The 19152-nt window shown below is 37.8% G+C and overlaps 1 protein-coding gene across 1 annotated transcript in view; it reads right to left on the reverse strand.

The window, feature by feature from the left end:
• Positions 1-6156, reverse strand: part of KCNMB2 (potassium calcium-activated channel subfamily M regulatory beta subunit 2) — a 29439-nt gene extending 23283 nt beyond the window's left edge. The window contains exon 1 of the mRNA XM_061193410.1: positions 6086-6156. Within this exon, the coding sequence (XP_061049393.1) occupies positions 6086-6141 (56 nt within the window). The 5' untranslated portion in view covers positions 6142-6156. The remainder of the gene's footprint in view (positions 1-6085) is intronic.
• Positions 6157-19152: the final 12996 nt, after the last annotated feature.

Here is a 19152-nt window from a genome sequence, read left to right on the forward strand (position 1 = left end):
CACTAATACATTTAGTATTCCTTCTAGGAAAATTTCAAGCTTTTCTGGCACTGAGAGCTCTAGTTTCCAGACTTCAAGGAAAAGTGCCTTCTCTTAGATCCTACAAAGTGAATCTGTGGGGCAATGGATTGCTGAATGCCAGCTGAGTTGAAACAGGCAGAGTTGCTATGTATCTTTGCCCCAGGAACACTCAACTCATTATCTCATATTGCAGAGCTGAGAGTGGCATGGATTAAAACAGCCACTGTTCTGCCTTCCACCCACCAAAGTCTTCTATGTTTTTGAGATGTATGTACATCCTCACTTTCTATTAATTCTATTAGATAGAACTAAATAATCTTAAATGTTTATATTATTTAAGAAGAAAGCCTGAAAATTAATGTGCTAGGCATCCAACGTAAGGAGTTATGAAAAGATTAATAGAATATATTAAAAGAAAGTGTAAGGAAGGAAATAATAAACATGAGTAGAAATAAATGGAATAAAAGATGCACTGTATTAAAGAATCAATGAAATCAAAGATTAGTTTTTTGAAAAGAGTAATGAAATAGACAAACCTCTGATGAGACTGATTAAGAAAAACTAGAGAAGACTCAAATAAATACCAGGAATTTAAAAACCGTAAGTACAGATACAGTTAGATTAGAAAGATAATAGAGGATATTAGAAACAACTTTATAGCAAGACATTTAAAAACTTTGATATATGATTTACTTAAATATATAGCAAATTCTTACAAATATATGGCTTATTGAAACTGCTTTGAAATAACTAGAAAATCTAAATAGTTCTAAATCATTAAAAATTGAATCATCAATTTAAAATATCCTCATAATGGAAATACCAGGCTCTGATTATTTATAGGTAAGTTCTACCTAGATTATACAAATCATTTGGAGGATCATATTCAGAAAAAGACTTGGTGACATAAAGATGCAAATTTACCACAAATTAATTAATAGCTTTCATAAAATTCCAATAAAAATCACAAGAGCTTTTTTGGGAAGTGGGGTAGGCATGACTGGACAAGCTGATTCTAAAATAGGTATGGGAATGCAAACATCTAAGGTTAGCAAATACAATCCTGATTACAAAAGAACAAGGTGGGCAACTTTTATACCAGGTATCACGATGCATTATAATGCTAAAGTTTGTAAGCTCAGGGGTGGTGTTTGTCTGAGGTAGACAAAATTGACCAGTGGGACAGAGTAGAGATCCAGAAACATATCAATGCGTATGTGGAAACCTAATATATGATACATGTGTACTTTTAGATCATTGAGGAAAGGACAAACTATCCAACAAAAGGTGCTGGACAGTTGGTTATCTATACAGAAAAAAATAGATGCCTAGTTCACACCACACACAAAAGTAAACTTCAGATGATTAAGGACTTAATTGTGAAAGGCAAACCTACAAAATATTAACTATACCAGAGCATACCCTTTTGAACTTGGGATAGGAAAGGATTTCAAAATGTTGAAAAATTGCTGAGAACACATTAAAATTAAGACCATGTTTATGAAAAGACATCATAAAGAAAGTGAAAATACAAGTAAACTGGGAGAAGCTGTTTGCACACAATAGACAAAGGGTTAATAGAGACTTTTATAAAAGTTTTTAATAGTTTATATAGCATTTTAAATTGTTGCTGCAGGAGGGTTGGTGTATTTGGTCTACTATACTGTTAGAAAAGGAAGTCTCCTTGTTATTTCTCTCCTCCATCTCTTTCCCCTCTCCTGGAACTCTTATCATTCACATGTAACTTTCTGATCCTTCCTCTTAAGATTTCCATCTCTTTGTAATTGTCCTCTGGATTTTGAGATATTTCTTTCACTTTATCTTCCAGTTCTCTCATTTTGTTTTCAACCATTCTCAATGGTTACCTTTCTATCTTCTATTAAATTTTTTAAGTGAAAGAAAACAGACTTTTATAAAGAAGTCCTACAAGTCAATAAGAAAAAGACAAAAATCCAATTAAAAATGGGCCACATGTTGGAACAGGCACTTTACAGAAACGGACTAGGGACGTAGACTCAATCTTATTACTAATCTGAAAAGTGGGAATTGAAAGCACAATACCCTCTGGATTGATGAAAATTAAAACCCCTAAAACCCTAGAGCAATGGAATCATATCTACAGCTGCTTTGGAAAGCAATGGCATTGCCTAGTGAAGTGGGAGCTGTGCATACTTTTGAATCAACAATTCCCAAGTTAGGTGTAAAACCTAAGAAATGTTTGTACATATGTACAAGGAGACATGAACAAAAAGTATTATAGCAGCATTGTCAGTACAAAAAGAACTGGAAATAATGCCAATGTCTATGAGAAGCAGACTGGATGAATAAATGGTGGTATATTCATATAATGGCACACTACACAGCAGACGAAATAAGCTACAGCTAGTCACGTCAGCATTGATAAATCATGGGACCATGTTTGGTGAAAACAGCGAGTTGCAGAACAATTCATGTGGTATGATTCAATTTATTTAAAGTCTCCAAACATTTAGAAGTAAACAATGTATTGTTTAAGCATTCAGATGTGACAAACTCATGAAGAAAAGCAAGGGAATGATAAACAGGAGCGTGGTTATCTCTGGGTGGGGGCAGGGATAAGGAGGGGGATGCTCTTAGGGAAGCACCCTCAAGGGCTTCAAAAATTCTGATTGTTTTATTTTTTAAGCTTAATGAAGGGTACTCAGATGTTTATTATATCATCATTCTCTGTATGTTAACATGTGATAAATGTTCCTTTATACCAATTCAATATTTAATATAAACAATCCAAAGAATATTTGATAAACACTCAGTGGTAATGTCCTTGGCTAATAACCTCTCTCTTCTTTAATTTTTAAATTAGTTATTGCTGCTCTTGTTTTATTTTGCCTCCTGTGATTTAGAGATTAACGTCGGCTCACCTAACAAAGAAATTTGTTCAGAGAAGAAAAAGTATTCCTTCACATTGCTGGGCATGTGGAATGGAGGATAAGGATAGAAACCAGTGTTTTGCATATAGCAGATGATCAGAAAAAGGACTGGCTTTGGATTAAAATAATGAAAAAAATGTAAAGTTGACTTCAACTTCCCTCGAGCCATAAAAATTAGGTTTCAGAATTTTCAGTGGACTTTTACTTCTACTTAGTCGCTCTGCCTGTCTATAAGCTTATTTCTTGATGTTGCATCTCTTGAGGAATCGTAGGGAAGCCAATATCCTGACAAGTTTGTCTCTGGTCTCAGAATAGGGCAGTGTGGAGTGGAGCCAAGGGTTTTTGGCTGCCTGGCCTCTGGGATTGCCGGGGGAACACAGTTGGAGAAGCTGAACACACAGAGGCCAGGTTTGCAGAATAAGAAACTGAGGGTGGAACAATTACCAGCAGTTCTGGGCAGTGCTTCCAGACAACCTAGTTAATTTATTTGCAAATAATTAACTTGAGGACCTTAATTATCTAGATTTATTATCAACCATCATTACTTTCCTCATCGCCATGATTACTGCCACCAAGAGTGTTAAGCAGAGCAATAGCTGCTATTTAAAGTCAGTTTTAAAATCTGAGCCTTGTTCTACAAGAGTCTGTGAATTAGGCGGTGAAGACAGAGATGTGGTTAAGAAAGAGGTACAGGCAAATGAACCAACATCAAACTAAGGATACTGGCTTAGTGTCAGATTCTATTGCTGTATTCTTTGCCTGTTTTTCCATTTGTCTTTGACTTTGTAGGCCAAAGTCATGCAGATTGATTTCATAAGCCTTGGCATCCCCATCCCATAAATAAAACTTGCTGAAAATGATTTACTTAGAGTCAATATTTTAATTATTTTAAACCCCATAGTTACTGAAATCATGCTTTGAAAATAAAAACATGAAAGTAGTAACTTAAGAGTTTTATAGAGTCTTACTGGTGTAGGATATGAAGCTAATTATTTGTTCCTTTTAATGCCACAAATTTTGCCAATATATCATATTCACATATTTATTATCTCCTGTGATATACAATTTTCAACTCTGTTTTATCATAGTTTCCCCCTGTGGGCTTGGTTGTTCACTGCTGCTCCAAATATCTCATGTTTGACAAGGGCCTATGTAAGCCATGGGGTGCGGGGGAGAGAGTACAACCTTGGGTTTAAATCTTGATTCAATCAGTGGCTAGTTGTTGCACCCTTGGAAGTTACTTAAACTCTCTAAGCCTCAGCTTTCCCAACTGTAAAATGGGCACAATAATCCTTATCTCACAAATTAGAAGAGAACAGTTTATGAAAACATGCAGTGCAGAGTAATTGCTTCTTAAATGTTAATCCTTTTGTATGTAAAAAATTTATATATATAGAAAAATGTATTTACTTAAATTACTCATTGAGAATAAATAGAAGTTGAAACAAATACATCATGCTTCACCTGCTCTGATGAAACCTTCAAAATCTAAGGAGGACTGGCCATTGACAGTCACACTATTCCTGTAGGGCAACAAAATCTCTGCCTTTCTGCACCATCAATGGTAGTGACCTTTTTTTTTTTTTTAAAGAAATGAGGAAATTTCATACAAAATATGGAATTTAAAAATGACACAAAATTTCAGTCTTATAGTAAAGCTCTTGCTGAAAGATGATTCAACTTAGTTGCTTGAAAGCAAATGAAAAGTGACTTGATTAAGCATTGAGAAAAAGCATGTGAAAACCTAGAGATGAACAAAGACAGTAAATTTTCAGTTGATCTGCTTGTGTCATGATGAGTACCAAGACTTTGTTCAAACACTAGTTGCCTTCTGAGCTGTAATTTTACTTAAACATCATATCATTATTTTTTCCATAGTTAAGATAATATAACATATTACAAAGCATTTGGAAAATGCAGGAGTAAGAAGCATACTTTTCCTTCCACGCCTTTTCCTATGTATATATTTTTTTGTGGCTGCAATTATAGTATGTATGCACTTTTCCAACTTGATTTGTCAGTTAATATTATGCCAAAACATTTTTAACTGCTAAGTGATATATTACAGTCCATGATTTATTTAACAGATTTTCTATTGTGAATGTTAAAGTTGCTTCCAAATTTTTGCTGTAACATGTAATTATTGTGAAGAACAATTTTGCCTTCAGAATTTTTAAAGGATTTTATCTGTAGGGAAATACAGATTTTTAAAAGGAAAAATAGAAGTACCAGCTGTAAAATTTACACTCAAGTAAACCTCCCTCAGGTCCTTCTTCTTGTGCCCAACACCATTTATCAATCCTGATTTCTGTCAGATTCTGCAGGCAGGTGAGCCTTGCTTAAGCTGCAATATGTTGGTATAGGCAGTTGTGTTTAAAATTTAGCTTCATCAAACCCAAATAATAGTACCAGGTCAATAAGAAGGAGAGAGATGCAGAAGAAAAAAAGAAAGAGAAACCAAATGTTAAAAATGGCCAGAGAATTTTATGAATGTATTTACTCACAAGTTGGAGGGCTGGGTTGAGCTGCATAATTGTCATTTTGTCTTTCATTATCACTGCTTTTGCCCTTTAATTTTTTTTCTTATTCCCCCATTTCTCCCTGACCCCAGGCTATTCTTCCAAGGAGTTTGAGGGCTCCATGGACTTGTCTATCCTTTTTTCATCCTTTCTTAGTTTTTGCTTTCCTTCCCTGCCATATGTCCACTGCCTTGAAATGCAATTTTCATTGTTTCAGTTCAGTATTTATTGAGCACTTACTGTGTGCCAGGTATGGTGGTAGGAGGTGAAAATTCAGGGGAGAGTAAAACACAAATTCTGTGCTGGTCAAGAGGATAGTGGGAGGTTCTGATTGGATGGATATCTGAAGGCAGAGGTGGAGTTAGCTAAGTGACCAGTGTGTGTCTATGTGCATGTGTAAAGGGCATTTCTGACAGGGAACAGCCTTTGTAAAGCTACGTGGTAGGAGTGAGCATGGAGAATGCAAGGAGGAGGACAGCCAAAGTGTCTAAAACCCTATTCCCTCAATGTAGAGCCCATCCCACATTAACACTTGCAAAATATAAAGCTCAGTTGCCTAATGCTTTCTCTTTGGCATACTCTCTGGGTATTCAGGTTAAATGATTCTGAAAAGCCTCCAGAGTCCCAGTGATTTACCTTTTCTCATCATGTCTGTAAGATGAAGATGTCCGGCCACTGGTCCATATAAACATCTTAGAGGATGTTGGTCCAGGGGCTCCTTTCCTTATGGTGGAAGTCCTGGAAGAATGGCGAAAAGACCTAGAAGAGGTACACACTGAAGTTAAATCCAGTACTTAAAGTTTGGGGAACTGTGTATCAGTAGCAACCAGTAACTCATGTTAAATAAGACCAGGTTTCTGTTGCTGTAGGGCAGTTGTTCTCAACCCTGGCTGCACATTAAAATCAACTGGGAATCTTTTAAAAAGCACTGAAGCCTGGGTCCCTCCCTCAGAAATGTGCATTCAATTTTTTTTAAAGCCTCCTAGTTGTTTCCAATGCACTGCTAGGATTAAGAGCCACTGCCTTAGGGAAACACAGTTTTCTAATTGATGTTATTACCATATTCCCTCTAAGATGTCTCCTCCAAAAATATAATTTGGTACAGTTTATTATTCTGTATTTTTCCAAAATTTTGGTTCAGGTTTGGTTCTATTTTTGTTCTATTTCTCTGTTCCTCTTCAAACTGTTTTCCTTGATGCTGACAGATGTGACATCTTACTGACGAGAGATCATCTTTTAAATGTGTTCAACTGTTGCCAAATCTGTAGGTTCATCCCTTGGCAGTTGAGTCTCGGAGAAAATCATGGCAGCAGCGGCAGCAGTATTCTCTGGCTCCTAATGGCCAGGTTTATAGGATCCAGGGTCAAGATACTAGAGGACTGTTGTATTCTTTTGGTCATGACTTGGCTTGGGGATTAGTTCTGTCATCTTGAAGTTATAAATATGAAATATCATAGAAATCTTAATCACATATAAAAGTTAAAATGATATTTAACAAATAGAACAAAGGAAGGAAGAAAGGTGATTCCTTCATGGATGCATAGTCACTCGTGGCTTTCCTTTTGGTTGAGCACAGTATTAATGGTAAGCATGAGATTGGAAATAATATTAACTACTATATACTGTATTAGATACTACATGCCAGACAGTTTGCATATATTATCTATGTATATATCATGAAATGTATATGCCTATATCTATGTTATGCTCATATTATGAAAACCCTGCAAGGTAGATAATGCTATTATTTTTAGATTAAAAATGATGCTTCTGGGAGATTTAGAAAAGGTGGACCCACGTCTACTTGTCTCCAATCCTCATGCTTTCTGGGGAAAGACACATTACGGTCTAGCCCAGTGATTCTCAATGTGCATACGAATTACCTGGGGATCTTGTGATCATGCAGATTCTGATTCAGTGAGTCCGGGGAGGGGGCCCAAGATTCTGCATTTCTAACAAGCTCTCAGTGATGCTGATATTGCTGGTCTGCAGGAAACACTAAGCGGCTAGGGCTCAGAGCATGTACTCAGAGTCAGTAGTTGGTTATTGGCCCCATTTTTTTTTTTTTTTTAAACTAACTAGCTGTGTGGCCTTGAGAAAGTCACTTATCTTTTCTAGGGCTTAGTTGTTTTTAATCTGTAACATGGAAAGTTTGAACTTGATGACATCTGAAATCCCTCTCAGCTCCAAAATTTTGTGACTCAGTAAATTGAAAAATCAATGGAAGCGTATTTTAAATCACTGTCTACTGACTTTCTGGAAATAGGTCTGGAAATAAATCTCCTTCTGTAACCCTTGGGTCAGCATCAGAGATAGAAGGAACAGAGGCCATGGGAGATGGCTGGGGTTTGACAACCAGTATAGATGTAAGAAGTCAGACTTCCACCTTGGTCTCCCAGGATGAATGACCGGAATGAAAAGATACACCTGAATGGATGCCCTAGACATTTTCAGAAAGATTTAGAAGTTGAATCTGCTAGCTCTTTAAATGACTTGGATGTGGGATATTTAAAGTTATTTAGGTTTCCTTTTGAATATCTTTAAAACACATAAAATAGAATAGGAATTAAATTTGTTGTTAAAACTAGTCAGTTTTCAGGAAATAAGAATGATTTTAATGTAAGCTGGATGAACTACCTCATAAGAATAAGGATTGGCTTAAACTTTCAGGAAGCTATTTCAACATTGACTCTGGTGGCATCTTCTGATCACTTTAGTCACTCCTCAAGGATTGGGTTGGAGCAGACAAAGAAAAGTGTCACACGTTCAGTTCAGGGAAAGCAATAAATTACTGAGCTCCCGTCCTGTTACTGGTTATTAGCCAGCATTTAATAGACACACAGTCCATATTATAAATGCTTTGAAATCATTCAAAGTGAAAGGGGTTGCAGTGATTTTAATATACTTAGGATACTCTTCAGACTGTGTGTCATTATTTCAGCATTGCACCCTTGCTCTGTTGTTTGAAGATGATACAGAAAGGAAGAGATGAAGGGTATACTTATTCTAATTAACTGTCTAAAATTTGTTGGAAAGGACTTAATGACTCCTCAGCTTATCCTAAGAAGTGGATTTGGAGTTTTTCTACCCCAGTTTTCTTTCACAGAGACAAACCATTATTTAAAACCTGCTAAGTTTGTTGTTAATTAAAACTGAAAGGAGTAGCTGCTTTAAGGATAACACTATAAAGGTTCTGTGGAGGTTGAAAAAAGTTCCAGACTTCAGAGAAACACCGAGAATATGTTAACGGGAGCTGGTTTGGCGGTTCCCTCAGCTCAAATGCAGCCCTCCTGAGCTCCTCAAGTAATCACCTCAACTCTGCTCACTTTATAAGACAAGGAGCATCTCATTTGAATTGTGATTAGAAAAGTGATATAGAGACAAAGAAAGCACTTTATAAAATTTTGTAATTTGGAATCTTAGCATGAAAAAGAGATCCGTGTTAGTGGATGCCCAGGGCCGAGGGCAAGGGGAGGAGACCTGGATCTAATTCCATCATTAAATGACCTAGGAACTGGGGTGAACCTGGCTGAGCCATGACTATATGATTGCAGATGAGTATAGTTTGAAAACTAGATGTCCTAAAAGACATAATCTCGGCCTTGAGTGAAAGCAGGAGTCAGGGAGAATGTGACAATGTCTTTGCCTCAGGAGTTGATAAAGGGCCCCTTTCCATTTCTCAGGCACACACCTTGGTGGGCTCCTACCTCCCTCACTCAGTTCACACGTTCTCTCTGCCTGCCTTTCTTGCCAGGTGAGTGCGTACCTCTGTTTCCAAGGCCATCTCAGATGTCATCTCTTCTGTGAAGCCTTTTCTGACCCACACAAACAGCTTCCTCAGCTCTGCTTCCAATTCTTGGTACTTACCTCTGTTAGAGCAATGCATTCCAGGGCAGGGCTGTGTCTTATGCATCTTTTAGCGCAATGCAGGATACACAGTGACGCACAGGTTGTGTTTGCTGCCTGCCTTGACCATATAAGTGCCTATCATTGGAAAGCATGACTGAAACAGTGCATACATAAAACATTGACCAGCTTAAACTGGTTTTGTTTCCCTAAAACATGTTGTCGATTAATCAGACCTGGAGTTATTTTACAGAGACAGCACTGCGTGTGCAAGACAGGAACTCATGTCTCCAGGATGACCCTGGACCAAGAATCTTCAGTCTGTGGAACTCAAAGAATAGACATTTGCCACCAGAGACCTTTATGAAGCGAGAAGTCCTTCAATAAGAAAAATCTGTCTTCCAGCAGCACCAGTAGTTTATATGGACTGATTCGAGACTTGTCAGTCAGCTTCCAAGTTTGAAATTCCTCTAACCCTTTAAATTTCACCTTGATCCCTGGATCTGGGAGACAGATTTGAGAGCCTTGCTTCCTGTCTTCTTGCTGGTCAACCTCACAGTGAAGCTCTTTCTTTTCTCAAAGCTTCTGCCATTGTGTTGGCTTTTATGGGCTTTGGGCAGCAAGCCCTTGCTTGGTAACAAGACCATGGGTACTGACGTCGGCCTCCTGTGTTGTGTCTCACTACTGCTGGCTGCAGCCACCCTCTCCTTCCAGATCCTTTCCTTAGTTCGGGATGCCGTTCCTTCTTCCCACTCCCCACCTCCTCTCTTTCCTTCTCCTGATTTTCCTGCTTCCTCTGTCTCTTTTATTGACTTGGACAGAAAGTTTCTGTTGCTTGCTGAATTATCACTCAGTAAGGTTTTCTTTAGAAAGGGCAGCATGATCTAATGAGAATATGAGCAGGAGAGTCAGACGGGGACTCTTTGTTTGCCTCCTGGCCTCACCACCTACCAACTGTGTGACTTTGGACAAGTCAGTTTAACATCTTTGTGTCTTAGTTTCCCCAGCTGTGAAAATGGGAATAATAATACTTGCGTTTCTGGGTTGCTTGGAAGATTAATGGGTTAATAGATGCAAAAGTACCTAAGGTAAATCAAGGCACATGCTAAACATTAGTTTACTTCTTTTCCCCTTGTTAATAATTTTAAGAGCAAATGAATTGGATTTTATATTTTTGTAAAAAAAAAAATCCACTTAAGGTGCTTTGTACTTGTACATTGAGACTATTGATTTTTTTTCTTATGGGTCAGTGGCAGAGAGAAAACAGTTTTCTGAGATACTGAGATAATGACATCTGAAATACTTCCGCATTCACCTTGATACCCATCCCGAGCAAGAGGAGCATAAATGCGGTGACTCTGAACACTGGCCAAACAGTATAATCACCAGGCGGAATTAAAAAAAATCCTGGGGCCTAGATCTCAAGCCAGACCCGTGAGAGTCTCTGGGGGTGGGTCCCTGGCATTGGAATTTTTCAAAAAGCTTCCCAGGTGACTCTGATGTGCAGCCAAGGTGGGAAACACTGCTACAAACTCTCAGGTTCTGGTTTCATTTGAGTTCTTTATGGAGACTCCCCCTGCTTCCAGAAGCTTCAGCTGGAGAGTAACAGTTCTATGAGTGCTACTCTGTGCAGTGGCTTCTCATTTCCTATCAGTGCTGAGGCCTCGAGGTGACAGCTGCAAGGACAAGTGGCATACGAGGCAGGGAAAGAGCAAAGTAGATGCGGTTTTCTAGTGTCAGTGGCCTTGAGCTGCGCATATGGGATACTCTTAATGCACTCTGCTTTATTAAACAGCAAGCAGGAGCCAGTGGAACTATTTAACACCTAATTACATGTCTAATCTTGTGTAAAATTGTAACACTAATGACATCACAGCAGCAACTTAAAAGGCCACTCAGAGCACAGAAATTTAGGAATGCTTCTAATGCGTGAGACTTTATCATATGCAGACGGCAAATTATAAGTTCTCCCTAGGAATTGAGTTCTTTCGGCTCCAGGGCCTTTGGAGGGAGAAGCCAAATGTAAGGTGATAATTTTAGACCTAAGGATTGAATTTAGAAAACATTGGTACTTCTTAAGAGCAGTTTTAAATATCTTTGGGATGTTTTCTTCCACAATGAACCACTATACTTTGTTTTAATTAAGTCATTCGGGTGTCCGTTTGACAGCATTTATAAGTGTGTTCTATGTGCAGGCACCAAGCCACCCATTTCTGCTTCTAAGATAGTTCGTGGATGAGTCAGAATAACAAACGACATTTGCGCTATGCCACAACTGCTCTTTCTCAGGGTGCTACAACTTCCCAGTGGGTATGTCCAATAGCTTCTTGTCTTTCCACACCTTGTTTAGCCTCTCAGCTTGCAGAATTCGATATTTTTGGTTGTTTCCTTCTTCTAAAAATGCTTTTACCACCTTGACTTACAGAACAATGCTCTCTTGGTTTTCTTTCTCACTCCTGAGCTGCTCATTCCATTTCTTTGTTGGGTTCCTGTTTCTCTGTCCACCGCTTAAATGATATCATTTGGAGGAATAGCATGTGCTACTGAATAGTCTCTTGACAATGCCGTAACAGGAATGTAATACCTTTCTCCCCCATTTGATGCCTGGAAGACAGAATGAATAGTTCCCTTTGCTCTTCACCTGTAGAAGTAAAGAAGTGTATCCCTGAACATTATAGCCTCTTTGAGAAGAATCAAATAAGAACAATTCTCTGAATTTTTAGTGCAGGCTGCTTTCTATTTTTTTTATTTAACTTTTTTTTTTTACATCATTATTGGAGTATAATTGCTTTACAATGGTGTGTTAGTTTCTGCTGTATAACAAAGTGAATCAGCTATAGGTGTACATATATCCCCATATCCCCTCCCTCTTGCGTCTCCCTCCCACCCTCCCTATCCCACCCCTCTAGGTGGTCACAAAGCACTGAGCTGATCTCCCTGTGCTATGCGATGCAGCTGCTTCCCACTAGGTATCTATTTTACATTTGATAGTGTATATATGTCCATGCCACTCTCTCACTTCGTCCCAGCTTACCCTTCCCCCTCCCCGTGTCCTCAAGTCCATTCTCCGCGTCTGCGTCTTTATTCCTGTCCTCAGACTGCTTTTTAATAGCTGGGTTGACCACGTATGGACTCCTGTGGCTGGCGACAGGTGTGGGAGGCACTTATGACTTCTGTGACATGTGTGCACCAACTGTTGTTCATGTAATTGTGATGTGCTTGATTTCTGCTTCAGGAGGACACAACTCAAGTTAAATAATGTACCTGTCCTTTAGCCTGCTAGTAACTTGGCTCATTGAACTCAGCTGTTTGGAGGCTCTGGGCTTCTAATATTCCATTCTGTCACTGAGTAATTGCATAACTGCAGACAAAACACTCCTTCCTCCCACGCACACCCACCCTCCTGCAGTGTTGCCACCTGTGAAAGGACGACTGTGGAGCTGAACTCTATTCTTTTAGTTAAATCAGCATTCATTTCTTCATTCAACAAGTACTTATTGAAGATGTAACTATGTGGCAGGCACTGAGCCTGGGTGTTGGGGATATATTGATGAACACAACTGCATGACTCTTCTCTTACGGAGCTTACGGTCTATCTGGACCAGGAGACAGACTGGTCAGACAAGTGTGGATGGGGGGCTTTAATATAAGGTTGTTATGCATGTGCATGAGATGAAGTAAATTTTGCATCACAGCTACAGTCATAACAGCTATCAGAAATGATGATCTCAGGGCTTAACTGAAAGAAATTCAAATTAGTTTGAGGTTGAAATCCCTTCATAATTACTCCAGCTCCACAATATACTAATTACATAACCAAAATACACTGTTAAACTTCCCTGAGCCTCATGTTTCTCATCAAGAAAATCTAAGTAGTGGGATTTCCCTGGTGGCTCAGTGGTTAAGAATATGCCTGCCAATGCAGGGGACATGGGCTTGAGCTCTGGTCCAGGAAGATCCCACATGCCGCGGAGCAACTAAGCCCATGTGCCACAACTACTGAGCCTGTGCTCTGGAGCCCGCGAGCCACAACTACTGAAGGCTGTGCACCTAGAGCCTGTGATCTGCAACAAGAGAAGCCACCGCCATAAGAAGTCCGTGCACCGCAACGAAGAGTAGCCCCCCTGCTCGCAGCAACTAGAGAAAGCCTGCGCGCAGCAACAAAGACCCAACGCAGCCAAAAATAAATAAATAAATTTATTAAAAAAAAAAGAAAATCGAAGTCGTAACAGATATCATAAAGAACTGCTATACTGATGATTTAAAATAATGTATGGCATTGAGTAGACACTCAGCAAATGTTAGTGTTTTCCATTTGGAGGAAGTAGGAGAAAAAAAATTTTTTTTTCCAAATTGGCCATACCAATGGCTCTTCTGTTTGATTCATTGTTTTAAAAGTTCTATGCAGAAATGGAAAACGCATTTCTACGTGGTCTTAATTAGTCCACTATTCCATAATTCGCTTCTTAATGAGCTTTTCAAGTGGATAATCACAGCTGGTGTTCAGTTTGATTCCCTTCATGCTACATATTTAAAACCAGTTTAATTGTTAAACATTCACTCTATTGGGCATCACACATACACAGCTGGTGTGAGAAGACTTGCTCATAACTCACATGTGCCTTCTAGATTGGTACAAATGACAGATTTATGATGAAACCATCTATCTCTTCTTGGTGAATGTGGTTCAATTCTTGCTTCCATTTCAGTCGAAAATCAAGGGAGATAAACTATAATAAGAGCTTTTACTAGAGAATAACTAAAAATGCTAATAATAAACATAAAGGTATGAAGTATTTCTTTAGACCTATATAAATAATGCATTTATATGCATTGCTTTATTTAATTCTGACAGTAACCCTTATGAGAGCTCTATTTACCAGGAGAGGAAACTGATATTCAGAAAAGGAAGTAAATTGTCTGAGGTCACATAGCTATTAAATGGTGAAGTCAGAATTTCAACCCAAGCCTGTGCAACTCCAAAACCCATGCTCTCATCTAAAAAAAAATTGCACAAATGAACCTATTTACAAAACAGAAATAGAGTCATAGAAGTAGAAAACAGACTTATGGTTACCAAAGGGGAAAGTGGGGGAGAGGGATAAATTGGGAGATTGGGATTGACATATATATATATATATATAAAAAATAGATAACTAATAGGAACCTACCGTATGGCACAGGGAACTCTACTCAATACTCTGTAATGGCCTATATGGGAATAGAATCTAAAAAAGAGTGGATATAGGTATATGTATAATTGATTCACTTTGCTATACAGCAGAAACTAACAACACTGTAAATCAACTATACTCCAATAAAAATTAATTTAAAAAATTAAAAAATTAAAAAAACACACAAAGAAAAAGCCTCCCATGCTGTCTCAACCTGTACAGTTTTTGCTAGGCAAACCAAGTGCAAAAATCCGTATCAGATACATAATGAGTGCTAAATGATGGTGGCAACATTCACTTATTTCTTCTCTGAGTACCACATTCTTCCACACATCAAAGTTAGAGAGGGAAAATGAGAGTTTGTAGAAAAATATGGCAGGTGCGAGAAAAGGGCAAGAAAGCAAAACATAATAGTAAGAACATGGACAGGTGAGCCCCAGCTCAGGTTTTGCTCCTTATTATTTATGTGGCCTTGGGCAAATTTCTAATACTGTTTCACCTGTTTTCTATTCTGTGAAGTGAGAATTGTAATTATAGTATATCCTTCATAGAGTTTTTGTGAAGATTGAGTTAATATACGTGGTGATATATGCTTTGTGATACTATAATGTAATAATGTCATATATATTATATCAGTACACTGTATATATAACATGAACATATGCAAGTTAATATATGTATCTATGTTAGTATATGAATATATAGGACATTAATATATGTGAGTTAATATATGAAAAGTACAATATGGGAGGAATTAAGCATATGCTATTATTATTACTTCTTGGGAATAAGTTAAATATATATTAAATATAGAAAATAATAGAATCTGTATAAAAGTCCACACAGTTAAATATATTCAATAGACACTCATAAATGTGATCTTTAATTTTCTGTGGCGAGAAGAGTGGAGAAAAGAGTAAGCCATGGAATCACTGACTCATCTGTAACTGGGGCCCTTTGCCTCCTGGCCTCCAGTTCCTCATATGTAACATGAGAGAATTGACGGAGATGACTCTCAGATTCTTTTCATCTGAAAAATTTTATTTTGTTCTGCTTTGGAAAATTGTAGTCAAGGTCTGTTCCCATGACTTACTTGACTTCTAATTTGTATCTGGTTAGATGTAATTTTTTTCTATTTTACATTCTGCTCATTTCTTAAATGCAGTATTCAGTAATGCTCATGGGAAATCTAGTAAAGTAGAGAGAGAGTAAGCACCCAGTGGAAAGGCAAAATGAGAGCCTCCTAACGATCCTTGGAAAGGATTTCTATAGATCTAGGCACGGCTATAGAACCAGATGTCTTGGGTAGAAAGCTTGTTTTGTTGTCAGGATTCCAACAGGCTCTTCTACATGATTTCTCCCACTCTCTATGCTGCGCTCGCCGCCGCGCCCCCCCGCCCCCCCCCGCCCCAACCTCTTCCTTCTCTAACCTGGTTGTTAAAAACACCACTCTATCTCAAAGGGGAGCTGTGATAGTGGAAATTTTAGGTGCTATGGCAGATTGGTGAGGGAGATATTTGAGGGGCAAGAAAATATGGTTCATAGGTCCTACTCCGTCTAACTGTGGAGGTCTTGGGTGAACTATAATCAGATTTGTCCACTGTCTTTCCCAGTAGGTGCTCTGAACTGGCTACTGATGATATGTGTAAGATTCTACTCCTGGAGGAAACCAGCATCCAGAACTCAGTGTTCTCAGCCTCAAATTGAGTAGCCCAGCCCTTTGTTTTTGCCACAGGGACAAAGATTCCTTTGATATATTTATATCTTTTATTGCCAAGTGGAATAGTGGTAAGAAATCATGAACTCTGAAAGACAAATATCATATGATATCGCTTATATGTGGAATCTAAAAAAAGGGTACAGATGAACTTATTTTCAAAACAGAAGTAGAGTCACAGATGTAGAAAACAAAATTATGGTTACCAGGGAGTAAGGGGGGAGGGATAAACTTGGATATTGGGATTGACATGTACACACTACTATATATAAAACATAACTAATAAGGACCTACTGTATAGCACAGGGAACTCGACTCAATACTCTAGAATGGCCTATATGGGAGAAGAATCTAAAAAAAAGAGTGGATACCTCCAAATACCATCACATTGAATGTTAGAGGTTTAACATATAAATGAGGGGGGAGACACAAACGTTCAGTCCATAATATCATTTTAATCCGGCAGCACAGTGTTTTCTTTCTCACTTTTCTCATATCTGTATCTCCCTCTCTCACATGAGAACCCATGATTCCCAATTACATCAATTTGTCTGTTTTTCTCTATTCCACAATATTCTCAAAATAGTTTCTGAATAACTACACTGTACCACTACCAAACAACAAGTAAATAAGTAAAATTCAGATTTCTTTACAGTTCTTTTTATCCTTAAAACATATCTCCCTAAGGGTATAGGGTCAGAATATACTGGGTTCATAAGTTAGTGAAATTCCTTCTTTCTCTGTACTGATATGATAGCAATCTGAGATAGAGTTATTTCATTGTTTATGTATGTTTAATTTTAAGATTTGCTTCCAAGCTCTATTTTAGGTGCATAAGATTTTGAACAGTACGTTAGTATTTGAATTAAAAGAAGGAAAATGTAAAACATTTATTTGTAGTTGCATAAAAATATGTGTGGAAGAATATACTAGGAATTGATCATTGATTCTGAGGAGAATTGAGCAGCTGGGATGAATGTTGCGGTGGGGAACTTTTCACTGCGTACTGCTTTGTACTTTTAAAAATTTTGGATCATAACTGTTTTAAAATTTTTCTTTTATTTTTGAAGTTTTTTTTTGATGTGGACCATTTTTAAAGTCTTTATTGAACTTGTTACAATATTGCTTCTGTTTTATGTTTTGATATTTTGGTCACGAGGCATGTGGGATCTTAGCTCCCCAACCAGGGATCGAACCTGCACCCCCTGCATTGGAAGGCAAAGTCTTAACCACTGGACCGCCAGGGAAGTCCTGGATCATAACTGTTTTATCCATTAAAAAGAAATTAAAAATTCAGAAGGAAAAAAAAGAGTGGATATATGTATATGTATAACTGATTCACTTTGCTGTATGCCCAAAACTAACACAAGATTGTAAATCAATTATACTCCAGTAAAAATTAAAAAAATAAAAGAATATAAAGCAAACTTAAAAAAAAAAAGAAATCATGAACTCTGGAAGCAGAAGAAACTGAGTTCAAGCTCCATTTCTGCTCTTTTTCTATCAGTATTACATTGGATGCAAGCTAATTAACTTCTCTGAGTCTCAATCTCCTTATCTATAAAGTGGGAATATTAACGCAACCTTCAAAATTTTTTGTGAGGGCTAATTAAAATAATGAATTTGACATTATTGGCAGCTATTTATTTATACGTTTATAAATAAATATTTATTTACTTATGTATTCTAAAATATCTAATATGCCAAATTAAGGCCATTATTTTCACTGAAGGGATTTGAGACAGAATTCAGAGAAGTCATTGAATACTGGCATTTTAAAGCTGGAAGCGCTATCAGAGATATTCTATGCCATACGCCAATATTGAGACTGTGTATTTTGGTTTTCTTGGATAGGTTTTTAAGGCTGCAGGTAAAAGGCAAATGGCTCTAATTGTAAAAGTAAGTTTTTACAATGCAAAAGGCACAAAGCAAGCAAAGGAAAAGATATTTTAAATTCTAAATCCTGCTTTGGCCTAGTGGAAGAGCCTGTACTTAAAGATAAAAGGAAAAAAGAAAAACTTCAGCAATAGGAATAGTGATTCTTTTTTGATGGATACAGGTTGAAGAAAAACCTATTCAAACTGCTTGGATTCTATGGTGAAAGACACTTAGAAATATTAAACTAGATATTTAGTCCTCTTTTAAACCTAAGTTTTCACAATTATCTGGAAAATGCCTGATGTGATGATGATTTAGTTACTGAGAAAACCCCATAAATAATATAAATACCTTGGAAGAGTTTGATTAAAGAGCTCACATCTCTTACGTTTTGTAGCATATAAGATCTTGGGCTCTACATTAGGTACTAAGAATGCACGGGACTAAGATAAACCATCTAAGAAGATGAGTGACTGACAGAATTTGGAATCCTATTTATTCTTCAACCCTCCTGTCTATCCCTAAATTGGAAAGAGGCAGCATGGATCAAGGAGGCAGATGGAATAGCTTTTACCTCTCACTTTCATTCCTTCCTTGCACTGTGACATGGAATGAGTTAATTAACCCTTCTGAATCTCAACTTCCTTATCTGTAAAAATGAAGGTTGTAATATCTACCTCCAACAATTGGAGGAGGGGAAATTGACAACCAAAGAAGAGGAAGTATGTCAGGAAGACTTTCTGAAAAGGGCAATTGAATAGGCTCACTGATGTGAGCCTAGTATGTGGTGGTTGGGTGAGAGATTGGAAGTTCTTGAAGTAGAGGGTCCATGTTATATAGCTGTAGTGTGAAGAGCTGTGAAAACCAAATCTGGGAGGAGTTGATAATTGGTACAGTGGGATTCATCATTGCACTTTTCTTTTGCTTCTCAAGTATCAACATAAGATGAGCCTCTCTTTCAAAGCAGTGATTCTTGGTCCTTTCCCCTTCATGACATACATTTTCTTGCACGCCACTCCATGGGCATTACCAAGTTCTGAAGGTCAGGCTGCAGCATAGACTCCCAGTTATGCACCAACTTTAACACT

This window comes from Eubalaena glacialis, chromosome 6, assembly GCF_028564815.1.
Source record: "Eubalaena glacialis isolate mEubGla1 chromosome 6, mEubGla1.1.hap2.+ XY, whole genome shotgun sequence".
NCBI lineage: Eukaryota > Metazoa > Chordata > Mammalia > Artiodactyla > Balaenidae > Eubalaena > Eubalaena glacialis.